Genomic DNA, 19,036 nt, shown 5'->3' with positions numbered 1-19,036 from the left:
GCAAAGACTCTGCGGATCCCTAAGTGTGCCGGTGTTGGTTGGCATCAGTCGCTGTGATGATCGGGCTGAAGAAAGCTTTTGAAGCTCCTGAACGATCTACCAGGAGGGAGAGAACATGCCAGTCAGGCATGTGTCTCTGCCAGGGTCCTACTCGAGTGTAGGACGAGCTCCTGACAGACAGCACCCCCCCCAGTATGTTTCTGAGCACAATTCAAACCCCTAAATGTGTGGGATGTAAAGGTGCAGTCAAGTACAGCATTCCGACAGTGGACCAATGGCCTCCATGTTCTAACCGATTGCTGTGACAACCCGTTTGTCGGTTGCTGGTAGTTTTGAAAGATAACTGCCCAGTTGCAGTCGCCTCAGGACCAACGTCCCTCTGGTATAGTTCATTTGCTTGTTATGTAACCTAAGCCTGCCTTCAGGTACGGTTCTGTAAACCTGAATGAATCTGAGAGGAAAATAGTTTTATATTAACATGAATCAGATTTGTGTGTGTACTCTCTAAGAGGGATTCAAAGGGATTTTTAACCAGGAATACATATTTGCTAGTAGAACTCAGACGAGTCAGCAACAAGCTGATTGCTGCATAAACTTCTAAAGGGGATTGTTTAACTCAGCTAAAGTAAGGTTACCAGATTTTTTCAATGAATCCGGGCACACTTTTCAACTTCCATGGATTTTGTATAGGGACTGATTTGTAAATCCAGGGACTGTCCCCGGGAAACGGTGACATCTAGTAATCAAGTACTAAAGTAAACCTTCCCACAAAATGGCCTCGGCCCAGGATACCTGAAGGAGCGTCTCCACCCCCATCGTTCAGCCCAGACACTGAGGTCCAGCTCCGAGGGCCGTCTGGCGGTTCCCTCCCTGCTAGAAGTGAGGTTACAGGGAACCAGGCAGAGGGTCTTCTCGGTGGTGGCACCTACCCTGTGGAACGCCCTCCCATCAGATGCCAAGGAAATAAAAAACTACCTGACTTTTAGAAGACATCTCAAGGCAGGCCTGTTTAAGGAAGTTTTTAATATTTGGTGTTTTATCGTGTTTTTAATATTCTTTTGGTAGCTGCCCAGAGTGGCTGGGGAAACCCAGCCAGATGAGCAGAGTAATAATAATAATAATAATAATAATAATAATAATAATAATAATAATAATTTCTCCTCCGCCTCCTCGGGTAGGATCCTTCTTTCCAACCTCAAGTATCAAGGTGGGGTTCTGGATGTGGCCCCCCAGACCTCCCCAGCTGGCCCTCAGAATTCTCAAGCCACCACCCTGTCTGACACCCCGAGTCTTTGGCCTGGTTGATGTTTCTCCTTGAACGTGCCTGGAATGTGGCCTTACAAGGAAGCGGACAATCTATTTTGCACCGTTCCATATCCTCCAACATTCCTCCGATGAAAATAGGGACAACCTGCCCCCTAATAATATTAATTATAATTTTATTATTTATACTCTGCTCATCTGACTGAGTTGCCCCAGTCACTCTGGGCGGCTTCCAGGATCCATAAAAACATAATAAACTTTTTTTAAAAACCCTTTCCTAGACAGGGGTGCCTTCAGATTTCTTCTAAAGGTTGTATAGTTACTGATCTCCTTGGCTTGGGGGTCGCATAACTCCATACCCTCCAACATTTCTCTGATGATAATAAGGGCACAGAAGGGACGTGGGTGGCGCTGTGGGTTAAACCACAGAGCCTAGGACTTGCCAATCAGAAGGTCGGCGGTTTGAATCCCCACGATGGGGTGAGCTCCCGTTGCTCGGTCCCTGCTCCTGCCAACCTAGTTCAAAAGCACGTCAAAGTGCAAGTAGATAAATAGGTACCGCTCCAGCGGGAAGGTAAACGGCGTTTCCGTGCGCTGCTCTGGTTCGCCAGAAGCGGCTTAGTCATGCTGGCCACATGACCCAGAAGCTGTACGCCGACTCCCTCGGCCACTAAAGCGAGATGAGCACCGCAACCCCAGAGTCGACCACGACTGGACCTAATGGTCAGGGGTCCCTTTACCTTTAAGCAAAAGTAGACATTCTGAGCTCAAATCAGAAACCACAACAGCTTCTGTAAATCCAGGACAGTCCCTGGAAAATAGGGACATTTGGAGGGTCGGACATTTTTTTAGAAGTCAGTTTGCAGGAGAAAAGGGAGCTCTGCTCTGAAGTGGGCTGTTGGGGGAGTACCCCACACTCCCTCCCCGCAGCCTGGAAAATGTGCTTGGTTGGGGGGAAATGGGGGGGTGGGTCCAGCTCTGAAAAGCAGACCTAGTCCCAACCGTTCCTCTACTCAGGGTAATTATATTTTCTTCTCTCCATCTAACTTGGCAGGCCAATGCTAGCATATAAAGGTAAACGTAAAGGGACCCCTGACCATTAGGTCCAGTCGTGGCCGACTCTGGGGTTGCGGTGCTCATCTTGCTTTATTGGCCGAGGGAGCCGGCGTACAGCTTCCGGGTCATGTGGCCAGCATGACTAAGCCGCTTCTGGCGAACCAGAGCAGCGCACGGAAACGCCATTTACCTTCCCGCTGGAGTGGTACCTATTGATCTACTTGCACTTTGACATGCTTTCGAACTGCTAGGTTGGCAGGAGCAGGGACCGAGCAACGGGAGCTCACTCCATCGTGGGGACTCGAACCACCGACCTTCTGATCGGCAAGTCCTAGGCTCTGTGGTTTAACCCACAGCGCCACCCGCATCCATATGCTACCATATAGACAGTACTTATTTTGTCATCACCTCAGTCTCCATAGACTTCACTCATCTTTTTCCAGCCCTGAGGTCCAGAAAGCTTGTTATTACAGTGGTACCTCCGTTGCAAATGGGATCCATTCTGGATCCCCATTCGCAACCTGAAAGGAATGCAACCTGCGTCTGTGCATGCGCGGGTTGCGATTCGCCGCTTCTGCGCATGCGCGTGGTTATTTTGCGTGTCTGCGCATGCGCGAGTGGTGAAACCTGGAAGTAACCCTTTCCGGTACTTCCGGGTCGCCGTGGGAGGCAACCTGAAAATACGTATCATGAAGCAAACGTAACAAGAGGTATGATTGTATTATGTATATATATTTATGAAGCAAAAGCAGAATTTCTCATGCACTATTGGTTCTGTGCCAGGATCCAAATTCTGCCCTGTCAGAAGGAGCAAGGATCTGACAAACCCATGGCAGAGAAGGCTATCTTCTGTCTCAGATGCAGCAATGCTTGTGAATACCAGTTGCTGGAAACCTCAGACGCAGGGAACAAGGGGCAGTTCTATTGTGTTCAGATCTTGTTTGTGGGTTTCCCACAGCCATGTGGTTGGCCACTGGGAGAACAGGATTCTGGACACTAAGGTCCAGTGCCGAGGGCCTTCTGGCGGCTCCCTCGCTGCGAGAAGTGAGGTTACAGGGAACCAGGCCGAAGGCCTTCTGATTAGTGGCACCCGCCCTGTGGAACACCCTCCCAGCAGATGTCAAGGCAATAACTACAGTCATAGCTTGGGTTAAAGTTGCTTCAGGCTGAGTGCTTTCGGGTTGGGCTCTGCAGCAACCCGGAAGTAATGAAATGCGTTACTTCTGGGTTTCGCCGTTCGCGCATGCGCAGATGGTCAAAATGATGTCATGCATATGCGCAAAAGCGGCAAATCACGACCTGAGCACGCGCAGACGCAGGTTGCGTTCGCTTCAGGATGTGAACGGGGCTCCAGAACAGATCCCGTTCGTATCCAGAGGTACCACTGTATTTTACTTTTAAAAGACAACTGAAGGCGGCCCTGTTTAGGGAAGTTTTTTATGTCTGACGCTGCATTGTTTTTAATATTCAGTTGGAAGCTGCCCAGAGTGGCTGGGGAAACCCAGCCAGATGGGCGGGGTATAAATAATTTTTTTTTATTATTGTTGTTGTTGTTATTGTTGTTGTTGATTGGCCTGATCCAGCGAGCTCTTCCTATAATGGTATGAGTGTATCTAAGCTAGGTTTGTGGGGCTGGCCAGCATTCCACATCATCTCCCCACCATCTCGGGGACCAGGTTTGGTCGGGAGGCGGTGCCATTGACCTGCCAGTCACCTGACATCACAATGGCACCAGGCGGCCATTTTAAAACTCAACCCATGCAGGCCAACTCAATCCCCACAAAGCATGACCAACAGCAGATGGCCAAGGCCTTGGAGGAGCTATGTAGAGGCACCACAGTCTGAAGGTCCATTTTCCTCCACATTTGGGAACTGTGTGCTCCTGAAAGCATTTTGGGTGACTTACCAGCGAAGTCTCGCAGAGCAGCTTGCTTCCCCGCACCAGGTTGCCGATGGTGATGTGGAAATAGGTGTTGCCGCTGCTCCAGTTGGAGATCTTTGTGAAGGGGTGCGTGATGAGAATATCCTGGGGACACGGGAAAGGAAGTCAGGAGTGTCACCACAGACCCGACTCTGGACCCTGTCTCCCCACTCCATCAACTCAGCCTTCAGCAACTCCATGGAAACAAGGGATCCACCACACACGGTCAAGGGAGGCTTAGACAGGACACTCAATGGTAGGGCCGGGGGGGGGGGAATGATTCGGCTCATCTGCACTTCCTGAAATGATGTGTGAAACTCACATTTCGCCAGGTTTTGTGATGCTGTTCTCCAACCAAAAGTAGTATATAAATATGGAAACATTAGGCAATGGTTGGTGGGCATCTATCTGTCTGTCTCGAGACACAATGGAATGCACCTCTGGCAGTGAAGTGAAACCACTGCCTTAGCAGTACTGAAGTGAGCTCCCCGGGTGCAAACCTGGGTAGTTTCAGTGCATAAAAATGCATATATTGGTGAAACCGACATATAAAATGTGTTGCATTAGGGAAAATTGCATACAAGAATGTGCATTGTAGGAGAAATACATTCCAAAAGGTTGATGAATTTTTGGGACTTGGAGGACGTTAAAAGCAGCTATCACAAAGTGATGCACAAATGCGTTGAACTGAATATAAGATCAAAAAACTGAAGCGCGCAAGTAGAGACATCACCTTGCCAACAAAGGTCCGTATAGTAAAAGCTATGGTTTTCCCAATAGTGATGTGTGGAAGTGAGAGCTGGACTATAAAGAAGGCTGATCGCTGAAGAATTGATGCTTTTGAATTATGGTGCTGGAGGAGACGCTTGAGAGTCCCATGGACTCCAAGAAGATCAAACCTATCCACTCTGAAGGAAATCAGCCCTGAGTGCTCACTGGAAGGACAGATCCTGAAGCTGAGGCTCCAATACTTTGGCCACCTCATGAGAAGAGAAGACTCCCTGGAAAAGACCCTGATGTTGGGAAAGATGGAGGGCACAAAGAGAAGGGGATGACAGAGGACGAGATGGTTGGATAGTGTTCTCCAAGCTACCAGCATGAGTTTGACCAAACTGTAGGAGGCAGTGGAAGACAGGAGTGCCTGGCGTTCTCTGGTCCATGGGGTCACGAAGAGTCAGACACAACTAAACGACTAAACAACAACAAGTCAGCGATAGAGTGCAGGGGAAAGGCCTTTAGTTTCCATCTCATCATCTACATCATGTAGGTGAAACTTTTTGGCTGCAGGCCGACTTTGACAGATGGGCAGGGCAACACACCTGTCAATCTTGATACTTTGCATGGATGACAGAGAAGCTTTAGGGAAGCTGCATGAAAGACTTGCCTTACCTTGGTTTTGCGATCAATGAGGCTGACGCCGTGCTTGTTGATGGCGATCAGGAGGAGTTCTGGGTAATTTGGATCAGTTGTTTGCTGTTTGGAGTGCAAAGGTAGAGACATGTTAAAGGACTGGGGTGGGGGGTGGGAATGACATGCACATGCCAATCACCCTGCCCCTCTCATTTTTTTTTAAAGTAAGGGGTTTTTGTGTGTGTTGCTTTTTCACTGTGTGATGCCAACATTTTTGTCTGTGTTTCATTTGTTTGGCATGTGCATGGAGATGTTTTGTCTTGTTTTCTGGCTGGGAGGACACTGCCTGCTTCAGTTCTGTGGGATGGCAGAGGGCCTTCTCGGTGGTGGCACCTGCCCTGTGGAACGCCCTCCCATCAGATGTCAAGGAAATAAACAACTATCTGACTTTTAGAAGACATCTGAAGGCAGCCCTGTTGAGGGAAGTTTTTAATGTTTGATGTTTTACTGTGTTTTTAATATTTTGTTGGGAGCTGCCCAGAGTGGCTGGGGAAACCCAGCCAGATGGGCAGGGTGTGTGCATGTGTGTGTGTGTGTATATATCAAATTTGGTACATACAACAATTCAAAGATTGGGGACCCCTGGCTGCCCGTCTAGTAACTGATTGGGTTTCATTTGTTTATTAAATAAAATTTATACACCCCTTGATTGTTAACAGAAAGAAAGAAAACACCTCAAAGTGGTTTACAAACAAGAAAACAATATAATCAAAGAAAAAAAAATCCCAACCCTACTTTAAAACATGCACAAGTGAAAGCAGATTAAAATTACCTGCACTCTCTAAGCATCAGGGTAAAAAGGTAAAGGGACCCCTGACCATTAGGTCCAGTCATGACCGACTCTGGGGTTGCGGCGCTCATCTCACTTTATTAGCCGAGGGAGCCGGCGTTTGTCCGCAGACAACTTCTGGGTCATGTGGCCAGCATGACTAAGCCGCTTCTGGCGAAACCAGAGCAGCGCACGGAAACGCCGTTTACCTTCCCGCCGGAGTGGTACCTATTTATCTACTTGCACTTTGACGTGCTTTCGAACTGCCAGGTTGGCAGGAGCAGGGACCGAGCAATGGGAGCTCACCCCGTCGCGGGGATTCAAACCGCCGACCTTCCGATCAGCAAGTCCTAGGCTCTGTGGTTTAACCCACAGCACCACCCGCGTCCCTTTGAAAGCATCAGGGTAGGCTTGTCTAAATGTCAATGTTTTTTGTACGCACTGAAAAAGAGTACAGTGAAAGGGCCTGCTTTATCTCAATAGGCAGGGAATTCCGAAGAGTAGATGCTGCCACCCTAAATGATCTACCAATTTATCTGTGTATATATTATTTTTGAACAAAAAGCAAAAATGCAGATTTTGTCACGAAAACAACCAAGCAAGCAAGCAAATATTTCTGATACCCATTGTCCCAGCCTAGATCCCCGGACCCTCCAGATGATATAAAGAAGCACCCATATTCACCTTCACTTCGAAGAAAGCAGATCCAAACGTAGGCCACTTGAATACAATCTTCAGGAAGGCAAGCTTGGCTTCTTCTCTCGTTTTGCCAGCGTGCTTGTTGAAATAGGCCACAATGGACTGCACAGAAAGAGTAAAAAATATTTCGGTTTCTCATTCTTCTAAATTTGAAGTTCAGTTTCCCACATTTCCTTCACATCAATTTGTGTGTGTGTTTTTTTTAAAGTCCTCATGAAAATTCACCAGCATTTTGGGGCGAAATTATAATTTTAATGCAATTTTGCCTCAAGTTCACTTTTTGCAAAGCAATTGTCCACAAACAAGGCATTTTATATGCATTTATTTGCACATTTCACCCCAGGATATGCATTTTTGTTCATATTAATTCAGCTGTGATTCCTGCATTGCGGGGGTTGGTCTAGACAACCCTTTGGGTCCCTTAGCATTCTAAGATACTATGATTCTATGATTCACTGCACTGGAAAAACAAAAACAAAAACAGAAGTGCTGATTTGAAAGGATGCCTGTGTTTCAGTTTGTGTAATGTATCGAAAAGTGATAATCAGGTATGTTTGCATTAAATGCAAACTGAACTGAATTCTACCTCCATCTCAACAAGCAGTCAAGGACACCAACCACATAATTTGTGTGCAAATGATGTTAGAGATCTGGGGTTTTTGATCTGGGACAGGGCTGGATTTACGTATAAACTAAACAAGCTATAGCTTAGGGCCCCACTCTCTTGGGGGCCCCCAAAAAATTAAAGGAAAAAAAGAACTGGATGTACATTTCCAAAATATAAGATAAAAAACAAATAGAATAAAACCTACATACAGCAAGAGTGTTTTGTGTTGTGTAGGCTCCTGTGATGTAAGTCATGGGCCCCGCCTGCTAGCCTGCTCCCTAAAATATCACTGTTTCGCTCATTTCTATATATAGGGTGCCCCCATTCTGCATGGACTGCTTGCATGGCAACATGTGCAAATGGCTTGAGAGACCTATTAGGTCCATAAATTACCATGTAGCATATATTCAACACAAAAAGCAGTGACAATTTGTTGTTGGCAAAGGACAGCTGGACATTTAAAGGGCCCCATTACCTTGAGTAGCTTAGGGCCTCATCAAATCTAAATCCGGCCCTGTCCCAGACCATAGCTGTCAACGTTTCCCTTTTTTAAAGGGAAATTCCCTTATTCCGAATAGGATTCCTCGCAAGGAAAGGGAAAAGTTGACAGCTATGTCCCAGACACAGGGAGATGTAAAAGACAGCTTCTAGGACCCACAGGGGAATTTAGTGTGAGTCTTCAGACTGGACCCCCAAAGGGAATTTTCTCCCGAAACAGATCCTTGCTTTTGCCAGAACCAAAAGTCTGTTGACAAAATCCAGAGTAAGACATAGAAAGGGCCCCATTACCTTCAGTAGCTTAGGGCCACATCAAACCTAAATCTGGCCCTGATCTGGAAGCTGGCAATGCTGTAAAAGATATGCATGTGGGATGGAAAGGGTGCAAAGGGGGGGCGGGGTGTCCAGGGGTGCAAGTGGGACATTGGGGTGGGTGGGTGGTGCTGGAGTAGACCTACCCTCTTCCAGTCATCTGGAGACAGCTGCCGAATGAGAGACTCAGGCACCAGCTCCTTGAGGAGTTTAGGAATGGTGGGGAAATAGGACTTGTCGTCTTCAAACTTCACCCTATAGATGAGGGCCCCAAGTTGCAGGACTTCCTCCCTCGAGCATTTATGGTAGCCGCGAAGGTACTTTGGTAATTCCTGCACCAGAGCGAGAGAGACAGAGCGTTTTGCAAAGTCACACGAGCAAAAAGACGACTTCGCCCATAGAGAGCACCGTATTTTTCCGTGTATAAGACGATATTTTTTCCCTTAGAAACAATAGACAAAAATTGCGGGTCATCTTACACACAGATAGCAGAGGGGGGATGGGTGATTGGTGGCAGCAGCCAGCAGAAGATTGGCAGTGGCAGTTGGGCGTGGGATTGGTTGCTGCGGCAAGGCCTGCTGACGATTGGCTGCAGCTGCAGCAATTGGGCGGTCGATTTATGGCAGCGGCCAGGCGTGCATGCAATGGGCTGTGGTTGCGTCGAGTGGCAGTGAGCGTGCAGATGATGAGTGTGTTTTTCAGTGGTGGGCAGGCTGTAGAATGACTGGCGGCGATGACCCCCCCCAAGAAAAGCTCCACAACTCTGGGCAATCCCCCCCAAAAAACTCACCAAGTTTGGGCAATTTCCTTCCCATTTTTTTTTTGTTGCGGTCCCAAAAAACAGGGGTCGTCTTATACAAGGAGGGGGCGTTACACATGGAAAAACACGGTATATCTGTCTTTCTTTCACAGCTTCTGGATGGGTTCAAGGGACGGTTTCTTGCACAATGCCTGGAAGAGTCTGTTGTTGCCTCTGACAAATAGTGAACGAAGCAAATTGTGCTTTGGCCATTTTGCAGAAGGCTACTTCTCCCTCGCTGCTTCTAAAAGGATCCTAAATGTAGATGCCTGAAGTCAAGAGTTAACTTTTCTGTTAACGTGACCTTTGTCTCATTGCTTTCGCAGTTGCTTATGTGAGACTGCAAATGCATAATCTGTCAATTTTGGTTTCTCATTTTTCCATCCTCAAGTACATATTTCTTTCCATATGCACATTTTGACAGGCAAATCTTGCTTAATATAAGCTTTTTCTGGCAAGCAATTCCCGACTGATACGATGCGTTTTTGTACATTATTGCCTCAAACATGTGCTTTGCTTAGAGAACAGCATCGCAGTACTCAGAGACATGCAGATTCCCAATAATAGGTACATTACAGTTTGCATATCATTTCAGGATGCGCAAACTGGCGGGTTTGCGTCAAAATGTGAATGGAACCAAATTCAACCCTGCAGCTCGCTGCTGTTCTCCGACTCCCAGGATTGGTTGCCCGAGGCAGCCGCCTCGCTTTACCTAACGATAGAGCCGGCCTTGATAGAGTCCTTTTTGTTGTTATCTTTCCTGGAGTTCCTGGGTAAGATGCCATCTTGAAAGGTGCTCAGCAAATGCACCTGTTAATCATCTTTTTGCTTTGAGCTATGTTCGGAGGCCTTGCCTGCTTTGGGTCTGTCCACCCCCCCCCCCCCAGGCTTCAAGTTCCCTTGGTGTTGATGTTCCTAACTCAGAGAGGCTGGGGTTCTGCTCCCCTAGACTGCTTCTTGGGAGAAAAGCAATGACAAACCTGGACAGCATCTTAAAAAGCAGAGACCTCACCTTGCCGACAAAGGTCCATATAGTTAAAGCTATGGTTTTCCCAGTAGTGATGTATGGAAGTGAGAACTGGACCATAAAGAAGGATGATCGCCGAAGAATGGGTGCTTTTGAATTATGGCGCTGGAGGAGACTCTTGAGAGTCCCATGGACTGCAAGAAGATCAAACTGATCCATTCTGAAGGAAATCAGCCCTGAGTGCTCACTGGAAGGACAGATCCTGAAGCTGAGGCTCCAATACTTTGGCCACCTCATGAGAAGAGAAGACTCCCTGGAAAAGACCCTGATGTTGGGAAAGATGGAGGGCACAAGGAGAAGGGGACAGCAAAGGACAGGATGGTTGGACAGTGTTCTCGAAGTTACCAGCATGCGTTTGACCAAACTGCAGGAGGCAGTGGAAGACAGGAGTGCCTGGCATGCTCTGGTCCATGGGGTCATGAAGAGTCGGACACGACTAAACAACTAAACAACAGCAGCAATACCTGATAATAGTGGAATATGGAGTCGGCCATCGAATCCTTTCCAGGCACAGTGTTTGTCCACAGCTTTTTCATGAAGAACACTTGGTAGGTGAGAGAAGGCACTATCCCTGCCCAAAGAAATCATTGCAAAATTAAGCTAGGAAATAGCTGTGCATTCTAGGGCAGCAGACTATATGTGGAACTACCGACTAATTCTCCCTGAGGCCTGGGGTGGACCACTTCAGATAGGAATGTGTGAACCAGACCATTTTGCTTTTTCTCTGTTGTCATCAGTTTGCCATTAAAAATCAAAGTTCTCATGAAAATTCATCAGTGAATATATGCATATCTGATACATGCAGCTTTCCCTGATATACCCATCTTTGCAAGCGCTCCCCACAAATATAATGCATTTTTTGCACTGTATTTTGTCTAATGTGATGCATTTTTGTGCACGCTCCGCTGCAATGCATTGCATTTTTCTTCATGTTACCTGGCTGTAGAATTGCACTACAAAATCTGGAAAACCACCCTGAGATCTGCGAGTGAAGGGAAATATACAAATGGTAATAACAATAGCAATAACGGTGATGATGTGTGAATTGTTTTGGGAATTGCAAAATGGGCACGTTTGCCTTTTAAATGCGGTCTGAACTGAATTTCTCCCCCATTGCTGGACAGTGAGGTGAAGAAATCCTCTTCCATTTTTTACACACACACACACACACACACACACACACACACACACACCCTGCACATAGAAAACTAGTACGTCAGGGAGAAGGTTTCTAGTTCCAGCCTCAAAAGAGCAGGCAGTCATGTTAGTGCAGTGGTTAGAGTGTTGGCCTATGACCTGGGAGACCAGGGTTCGAATCCCCAATCTGCCATGTTGCTCACTGGGAGACCTTGGGCCAGTCATGCACTCTTAGCCTAACCTACCTCACAGGGTTGTTGTGGAGATAAAATCGGAGAACCATGCACACCATTTTGACCTCCTTTGAGGAAAAGATGGCATATAAATATATATTTTTAATGTGATAAATAAAAGAAAACTGACGTTTCCCTCAGGCTATTATTATTATTATTAAGTGCTCTCCAAATGAAAGGGCACAAGCAGTTATACAGGTATTTACCATCTTTTGGTGGTCTGGCTTTCTTGATCCAATCTGTCAGGTGCCTGACAAAGTCAAAGAAGAAGTCTCCTTCAGGTACGCTGATGACCTGGAAGAAAACATGGCAATGAACCAACGGCAAAGCGGCCTGCGATTCCACTTGCCAAGCGATTCGCACCTGCTGATTTATGCTGGCTTTGGAAGGTGCTCAGGCTAGGGCTTTGGTGAGTCTGCATGGAAAAAGCATTTATAGAGTGGAGGGGCAGCCAGCCACCAAGGATGCTGTGATACCTTAGGCTCATGGATGGCCAACTGCAACGATATTCTTGGTCAACCTTTTCAACTGCCCCATTTGCCCCAACCAGCCCCCTGAATTAAGCCTGGAGGAAGGGAAAGGAATGTCCACCTATCCGGTGGAAATATCTCCACATAGTTAAAGCTATGGTTTTCCCAGTAGTGATGTATGGAAGTGGGAGCTGGACCATAAAGAAGGCTGATCACCGAAGAATGGATGCTTTTGAATTATGGTGCTGGAGGAGACTCTTGAGAGTCCCATGGACTGCAAGAAGATCAAACTGATCCATTCTGAAGGAAATCAGCCCTGAGTGCTCACTGGAAGGACAGATCCTGAAGCTGAGGCTCCAATACTTTGGCCACCTCATGAGAAGAGAAGACTCCCTGAAAAGACCCTGATGTTGGGAAAGATGGAGGGCACAAGGAGAAGGGGACGACAGAGGACAAGATGGCTGGACAGTGTTCTTGAAGCTACAAACATGAGTTTGACCAAACTGCGGGAGGCAGAGGAAGACAGGAGGGCCTGGCGTGCTCTGGTCCAGGGGGTCACGAAGAGTCAGACACGACTAAACGACTAAACAACAACAACAACATGGCGCAATGGGGATTTGTATGATTCCAGTGGGGGAAGCTGTCCACAGTCCTCTGATATAACGCCAGATGAAGCACTGGGCGTCCACTCACCTTGTCAGAGATTTTGACAAAGAGGCTGAAACCCTCCGATGATTTAAGCAGCAGCCGGTTGGAGATGTTCTGGCAGAAGTCCTTGGCTTTCGTGCTCGATTCCACTTCAAACGCCTGCCAAAAAAATGGAGCAGGAACTTGAGAAGGTTGTGGTGCTTAAGGCCTGAGACCTTATTTATTTATTTCATGTATCGCTTAATACCAACATCATACTGTGGAGGGGGTTATTGTTTTCGTTTTCACTACGGTCTGTGTTTTTATATCGTAAACCACCCTGCGATCCTTGGCTGAAGGGCGGTATAGAAATTGAATAAATGAAAATGAAATTGAAACGGGCTTCTAAGTGGTTTGCAAAGTATTAAAAGTAAATAAATAATTATTTTATTACATTTGTGTTCAGCCCTAAACCTGTAGATCTCAGGGTGGTTCACAATATAAGATTACAATTAAAAAAACAGCATGGTGTAGCCTTATTAGACTTTACCGATTGGTAGGGTGAGCATTGCTCCCAGAACAGGGAGGAAGGAGTCAAATGACACCGAGGTTTGGTTCAGAGAAAGGATTTATTCTGCTCTCTGGATAGCAGAAGGCACTACATGAATCGGTTCACAGCAAGCACAAAAGCAAGAGAAATTGCATACAGTATATATATCTTCCAGGCACCCTCTCCCCCCTTCCCCAGGAATCCAGACACATAAGCTTATACACGTAAGCTGACATCACAGATGTTCCTGCTCCTGTACTCTTAACCATAAAAGGGTGTTCCTGTACTCTTTGTTACGATATAGAAGCAATGCAGCTGCGAGCTGCTAGCTTGAAAAGTAAACATGATGGGATGTGGAAAATTACAAGCCATGTGAGGCTGGGACTGTGAGAGGCTGGAAAAACTGTATTCTGCTCTGGTCAGACCTCACCTGGAGTACTGTGTCCAGTTCTGGGCACCACAGTTCAAGAAGGACACTGACAAACTGGAACGTGTCCAGACGAGGGCAACCAAAATGGTCAAAGGCCTGGAAATGATGCCTTATGAGGAACGGCTAAGGGAGCTGGGCATGTTTAACCTGGAGAAGAGGAGGTTAAGGGGTGATATGATAGCCATGTTCAAATATATAAAAGGATGTCACATAGAGGAGGGAGAAAGGTTGTTTTCTGCTGCTCCAGAGAAGCGGACACGGAGCAATGGATCCAAACTACAAGAAAGAAGATTCCACCTAAACATTAGGAAGAACTTCCTGACAGTAAGAGCCATTCGACAGTGGAATTTGCTGCCAAGGAGTGTGGTGGAGTCTCCTTCTTTGGAGGTCTTTAAGCAGAGGCCTGACAACCATATGTCAGGAGTGCTCTGATGGTGTATCCTGCTTGGCAGGGGGTTGGACTCGATGGCCCTTGTGGTCTCTTCCAACTCTATGATTCTATGATTCTATGAAAAACACTGGTGAAAATTCCAGCGTTTGTTTTGTCTGTTATCTCACTGCTCTTGGAGGGCCTTTCAAGATAGCCTGCGTTTAGCTGCCAGGTGCAAGGCAGTAAACAACCAGCTATTGGATTTTACCAGCGCGTGACTGAGCGCAGAGGCTTGGGATGAGGATGGCCTTATTCAGTCAGAAGCTGAGTGGGCAAAACTGGGAACAGTGGAGTTTTGCAATGGAATATTTGCTAGTGGGGGAGCAACTTTGGCACTTAGTGCAACCCCCACTACCTGATGCTGGACATGCACAGGGGAGAAAGGCTGAAGTTCAAAATGAACTGAAGCAGCGTCTAATCAGAATTCTGGCGGAGAATGTGGAAGCTTATCTTGAGCCAATTCTATTGGGTGCTGAGGAGCCACAAGTCGCTTGGCAATCCCTCCGAAAAGCTTGTCGAGCTGGGATGGGAAGCGAGGGCCAAGAGTTGGCTGCACCACCAGAGGGAGAGAGCCAAGAAAGCAATAGCCAGATTCTTGGAAGCTCATCAAAAGCTGAGGAGAGCTTTGACCCCAAAAGGGGGAGTGAAGGAACTGTTGCTGCTGTTGCTGTTATGTTCCTGTTCTTGCTGCAACGGATGTTGCTGAAGGGGGGGTGGGTGAGGCTCGGAGTTGTAGCGCCCCCACTGCTATTGCAAGAGAAGAGCAAGCTAAAGCTCTGAACGTTGTTTGTTGTTGCAATTGTGGCCAGCCTGGGCATCTACAGAGGAACTGTAAGGGGCCACGTCAGCAGAAAGGAGCTAAGGGGAGCTCTGCAAAGCCTGAGGTGTCAGGCAAGACTCATACTAAGTCCCAGGTGGAACCAGCTATGGCTTTGATGTCACTAAAAGCCACACCAGAAGTGGAAAACGCTTTTGTTTTGGACACGGGCTGCACGCAACACATGACGTCGCGCCGAGAACTGTTTTCTACGTTTAAGAAGCAAAGCTTCGCTGTGAAACAGGCCAATGGCCAGGAGCTGGAAGCGACCGGGTTTGGAACTGTGTATCTTGAGAGTCTGAACTTGACTATTAACAATGTGTATTTGGTATGTGTATTTGAACAAAGTTCAATCTGTTGAGTGTTTCGCAGATCACAAAGAAAGGACTGACTTTGTCCTATGATAGAGAAAGCTGCAAAATCTTCAAAGATGGAGAGCTGTATCTTTCTGCCAGAGAGAAAGATGGACTGTATTTGTTGACTTTTGATCAAAGTGATTGCATAAATTGTAATACATCTGAGTCTAACATGAATTCTCTTGCAGGCGTGACGAAGAACGTCCAGAAGACGACGAAAGTAACCAAAGCTTTTCAGCGAGTGTATGCTGATGTGATTGGTCCTCTAGCACCATCTAGAGGCAATGCAAGATATTGTGTGTGTGGATTGTTTCTCTCATTATGTGTGGATATACATATTGCAGAAACCACAAGAAGCCTTAGAAAGGTTTAAAGAGTTTTGTGACAAGGTTAAAAATGTTCATGATGCTAACATTGGTTGTCTTTTCACAAATGAAAAGCCAGTTTTTCTTTTGCAGGATTTTCAGGATTTCCTGGATAAGCAAGGCATAAGACACAAGACTGCTGTTTCTGCAGTAGCATGGAACAAAAGTGTCTGTGTGCAAGTGAACAAAGAATTGCAAAATGGCATGAAGGCACAATTGCTGAGTTCACATTTGCCACATGAGTATTGGGCGGAATCGTTATTGTGTTATTGTTACACTTGGTTGAGAAAGGTTTCAAAAGGTTTGGGAAGTTCTCCTTTTGAAAAGCTATTTCATAGAAAACCTTCTGTTGCCCATTTTAAGGTTTTTGGATCTCATGTCTTGACTGAAGCTCCAGGTGGAGTAAAGAATGCTAGAGGCATTTTTGTGGGTTATGAAAAGGGTCTCTATAGAGTAATTTTGTCTGAATCTGGTCAGGTGATTCTCACAAAACTTCTAGAGAGTGCTCCTGAACAGGAGAGAGTAATTGTTCACACATTTCCCACTGAGGACAATTCAGATGATGATGATGATTTTACTGATTACAGTGGTACTGAGAGTGACAGTGATAGCTCAAAGAGCTCAGTTGACACAGTCATTGAGAGGAAATCTCACACAATGGCCAGACCTTCACAATTGAAGGATGAACCACTGTTTACTATTGGAACTGGTTCTCCAAAGAGTCCTGAGACTGAACCAGTGAGCAGAGAGGATCAACACCTCATACGCAGGTCTGAGAGAGTCACAAAGGGCGTACCACCCAAGAGGTATTCAAAAGAGTTTGCTAACTCAGCTGTTGCATGTGTTACTATTGTTGACAACTCAAGACAGGTTGAAGCTGTGTCTAAGTCAGAGACAAAGACACAACAGGGAGTTGCTAAGCGTAACACTACATTCCCTAGCCAAGGTAATGCAGATGCACTCATTCCTTGGAAGTCAGACAACCAGAGAGGTACACTGGGGAAACCAGTGGCGGGTAGTTCCAAGGGTGGAACTGAAACAACAGGGGAGTGTTATATGTATAACAACTGTTTGTTTTCTTCTCTGTATCAAGCTTTGTTCGCAGCTCACATTGATTCATATGGGGGAGTATGTTACGATATTGAAGCAATGCAGCTGCGAGCTGCTAGCTTGAAAAGTAAACATGATGGGAATGTTGGGACTGTCCGTGGGAAACAGAGGGACAGTTATTTCATAGGGCAATGCACCAGAATTAGCTCAGAGTGTAATATGAGCTCTTCCTATTGTTCCTGTACAGGAAGTACAGGAAGTGTTTGTTACTCGACTGCTGCAGCTTGAAGAGAGCAGTCATGTTTTTTGTAATGCTGCAAAGACAGAAATAAAGGCATGTAAATACGTTTCTGTCTATCTCTTTCCCCTGCCGGGGGGGGCAGGGAAGGGGGGGGGTGTTCTTCTCAGGCTGAGAAGGATCGCCTATCGCGACCTTGCCTGAATCTTGCTGGGGAATGCAGATAGGGAGGTCAACAGGAGATCAAGCCGGGTGCCTGGAGAGTTACCAGTTACTACTGATATAGGCTTGAATTCTGACACTCTTGACCATAAAAGGGTGTTCCTGTTCCTGTATTCCTTATCTTGGGGTAAGAAGGTCACCAACTCTAAGAGTACTCCTGGCGCCGTTCCCGGGGGGCTGACAAGGTCTGTGCGTCATTGTGGTCAGGATGTAAGATAAGACCCAGATATGTTATCCCTGCTCCACTTTGGAACTGACAAGGCCATTCATTAGGCGTCACAGACTGATAAAGGAGAGAGCTTTGTTTATACAGCTGTGTTCTTGTTATACATTTGCTCAAGAGCTCAAGTTAATGGTTTTTAGCTAATGCATCCTTGGAGAAGGAAAAATGGGATTTTGGGGCCCGTTTCAGACTGACTGCACAGTCAGATTTTAGATTTGGGAAACCCATTCCTTCAATTGAATACATGATAAAGATAAAAACTGTTATGTACTGAAGTTCTCACCCTGGGCCAGCAGGGGGATACTGTAGATAGTTATGCAAATGAAGGATCGAAAAGTGACGTTCAGTGATTGGATAGTTTGTATGCAAATGAAGGATCAAAAAGTGACGTTCAGTGATTGGATAGTTTTAGAAAATGGCAACAGTTACATTGTTCTGGAGCTCTATATAAGCAGGCTGACTGAGCCCCTCAGCTTAGTACTGTTCTGACATCTGAATAAAGAAGAGCTGTTTGAAGAATCGCTGTGTCGTCTGCTAGGTTCGCCCACAACTTAACAAAAACAAAGACAACCAAATAGCCCCCTCCCCATTGCAACAATGCAATATAAGCATCCCTCATTAAAATATGCAATAAAACAATCCCATTAAAACAAGAAAATGGTCACTCAGTCCTGCTTCCCATCTGTAGAAACCTGAACCCAGGATCTTCCTTGACTAAAGATACTCTCAACAGCGCTGTTCCCAACCCACAGACTACAGCTTCTCCACAGGCTGTGGCCTTGCTTATTTTGTCCAATCCCCCCCCCTTTCCTTTTTTTGCTTTTACCTCATCTGTGTCATCTGGGAAGTACACTTTATGGAAAATCTGAGTTGTTTTGTGCTGAATTGCCTCCACTTCTACCAGATGGGGCGGGTACTTCCTAGATCCGTTCCTGAAAAACAAAACAAAACAAAAAAACTTGCTATAGAGAACAGCTTGGGGGCACCTCTTTATTTATTTATTTTAAATTACTGTATTTAATATGTCCTTTCTTTCAAGCTGGGGTTCAAGGCAGCTCCCAACATTTAAAAACATCACTGATGAAATACAAAGCAATAAAAACAAACTATAGTTGTACCTCGGAAGTCGATTAGACTTCCGAAACCTTTGGAAACGAAAGTGCGGCTTCTGATTGGCTGCAGGAAGTGTTAAGATTCCTGCTCCGTGATTGCAGTCATGGGATTGTTGTCTATCGCATGAACGGTATATGTTTTTACTCCACAGTGTGGGAAGTGACGGAGACAGGATGTTTGTGTTAGTGTGTTCCATGAAGTGGGACTATTGTCCTTTGTTCTCTCTCTTTGCTGTCTGATGGAAGCTCAGCTGAGTTGCTGAGTTCTGTCACGCAAACTGCGAAGACTCTGAAGATCCCTAAGTGTGCGGATGTCTGTTGGCATCAGTCGCTGTGATGTTTGGGCTAAAGAAAGCTTTTGAAGCTCCCAAACAGTTGACCAGGAGGGAGAGAACATGCCGGTCGGGCATGTGTC

The 19,036-nt window shown here is 46.3% G+C and overlaps 1 protein-coding gene across 1 annotated transcript in view; it reads right to left on the bottom strand.

The window, feature by feature from the left end:
• MYO7A (myosin VIIA) overlaps nt 1-19,036 on the bottom strand; it is a 183,702-nt gene that overhangs the window by 1,627 nt on the left and 163,039 nt on the right. The window contains exons 39-46 of the mRNA XM_079973283.1: nt 18,336-18,441; nt 12,895-13,008; nt 11,938-12,025; nt 10,826-10,932; nt 8,682-8,867; nt 7,104-7,220; nt 5,630-5,713; nt 4,226-4,345 (exon numbers count right to left, since the gene is read on the bottom strand). Of these exons, the coding sequence (XP_079829409.1) occupies nt 4,226-4,345; nt 5,630-5,713; nt 7,104-7,220; nt 8,682-8,867; nt 10,826-10,932; nt 11,938-12,025; nt 12,895-13,008; nt 18,336-18,441 (922 nt within the window). The remainder of the gene's footprint in view (nt 1-4,225; nt 4,346-5,629; nt 5,714-7,103; nt 7,221-8,681; nt 8,868-10,825; nt 10,933-11,937; nt 12,026-12,894; nt 13,009-18,335; nt 18,442-19,036) is intronic.

The sequence above is a fragment of the Podarcis cretensis genome, assembly GCF_951804945.1.
Source record: "Podarcis cretensis genome assembly, chromosome: 4".
Lineage (NCBI taxonomy): Eukaryota > Metazoa > Chordata > Lepidosauria > Squamata > Lacertidae > Podarcis > Podarcis cretensis.
The sequence above is the reverse complement of the archived record's forward strand: the minus strand, read 5'-3'. Positions and strand labels throughout refer to the sequence as shown.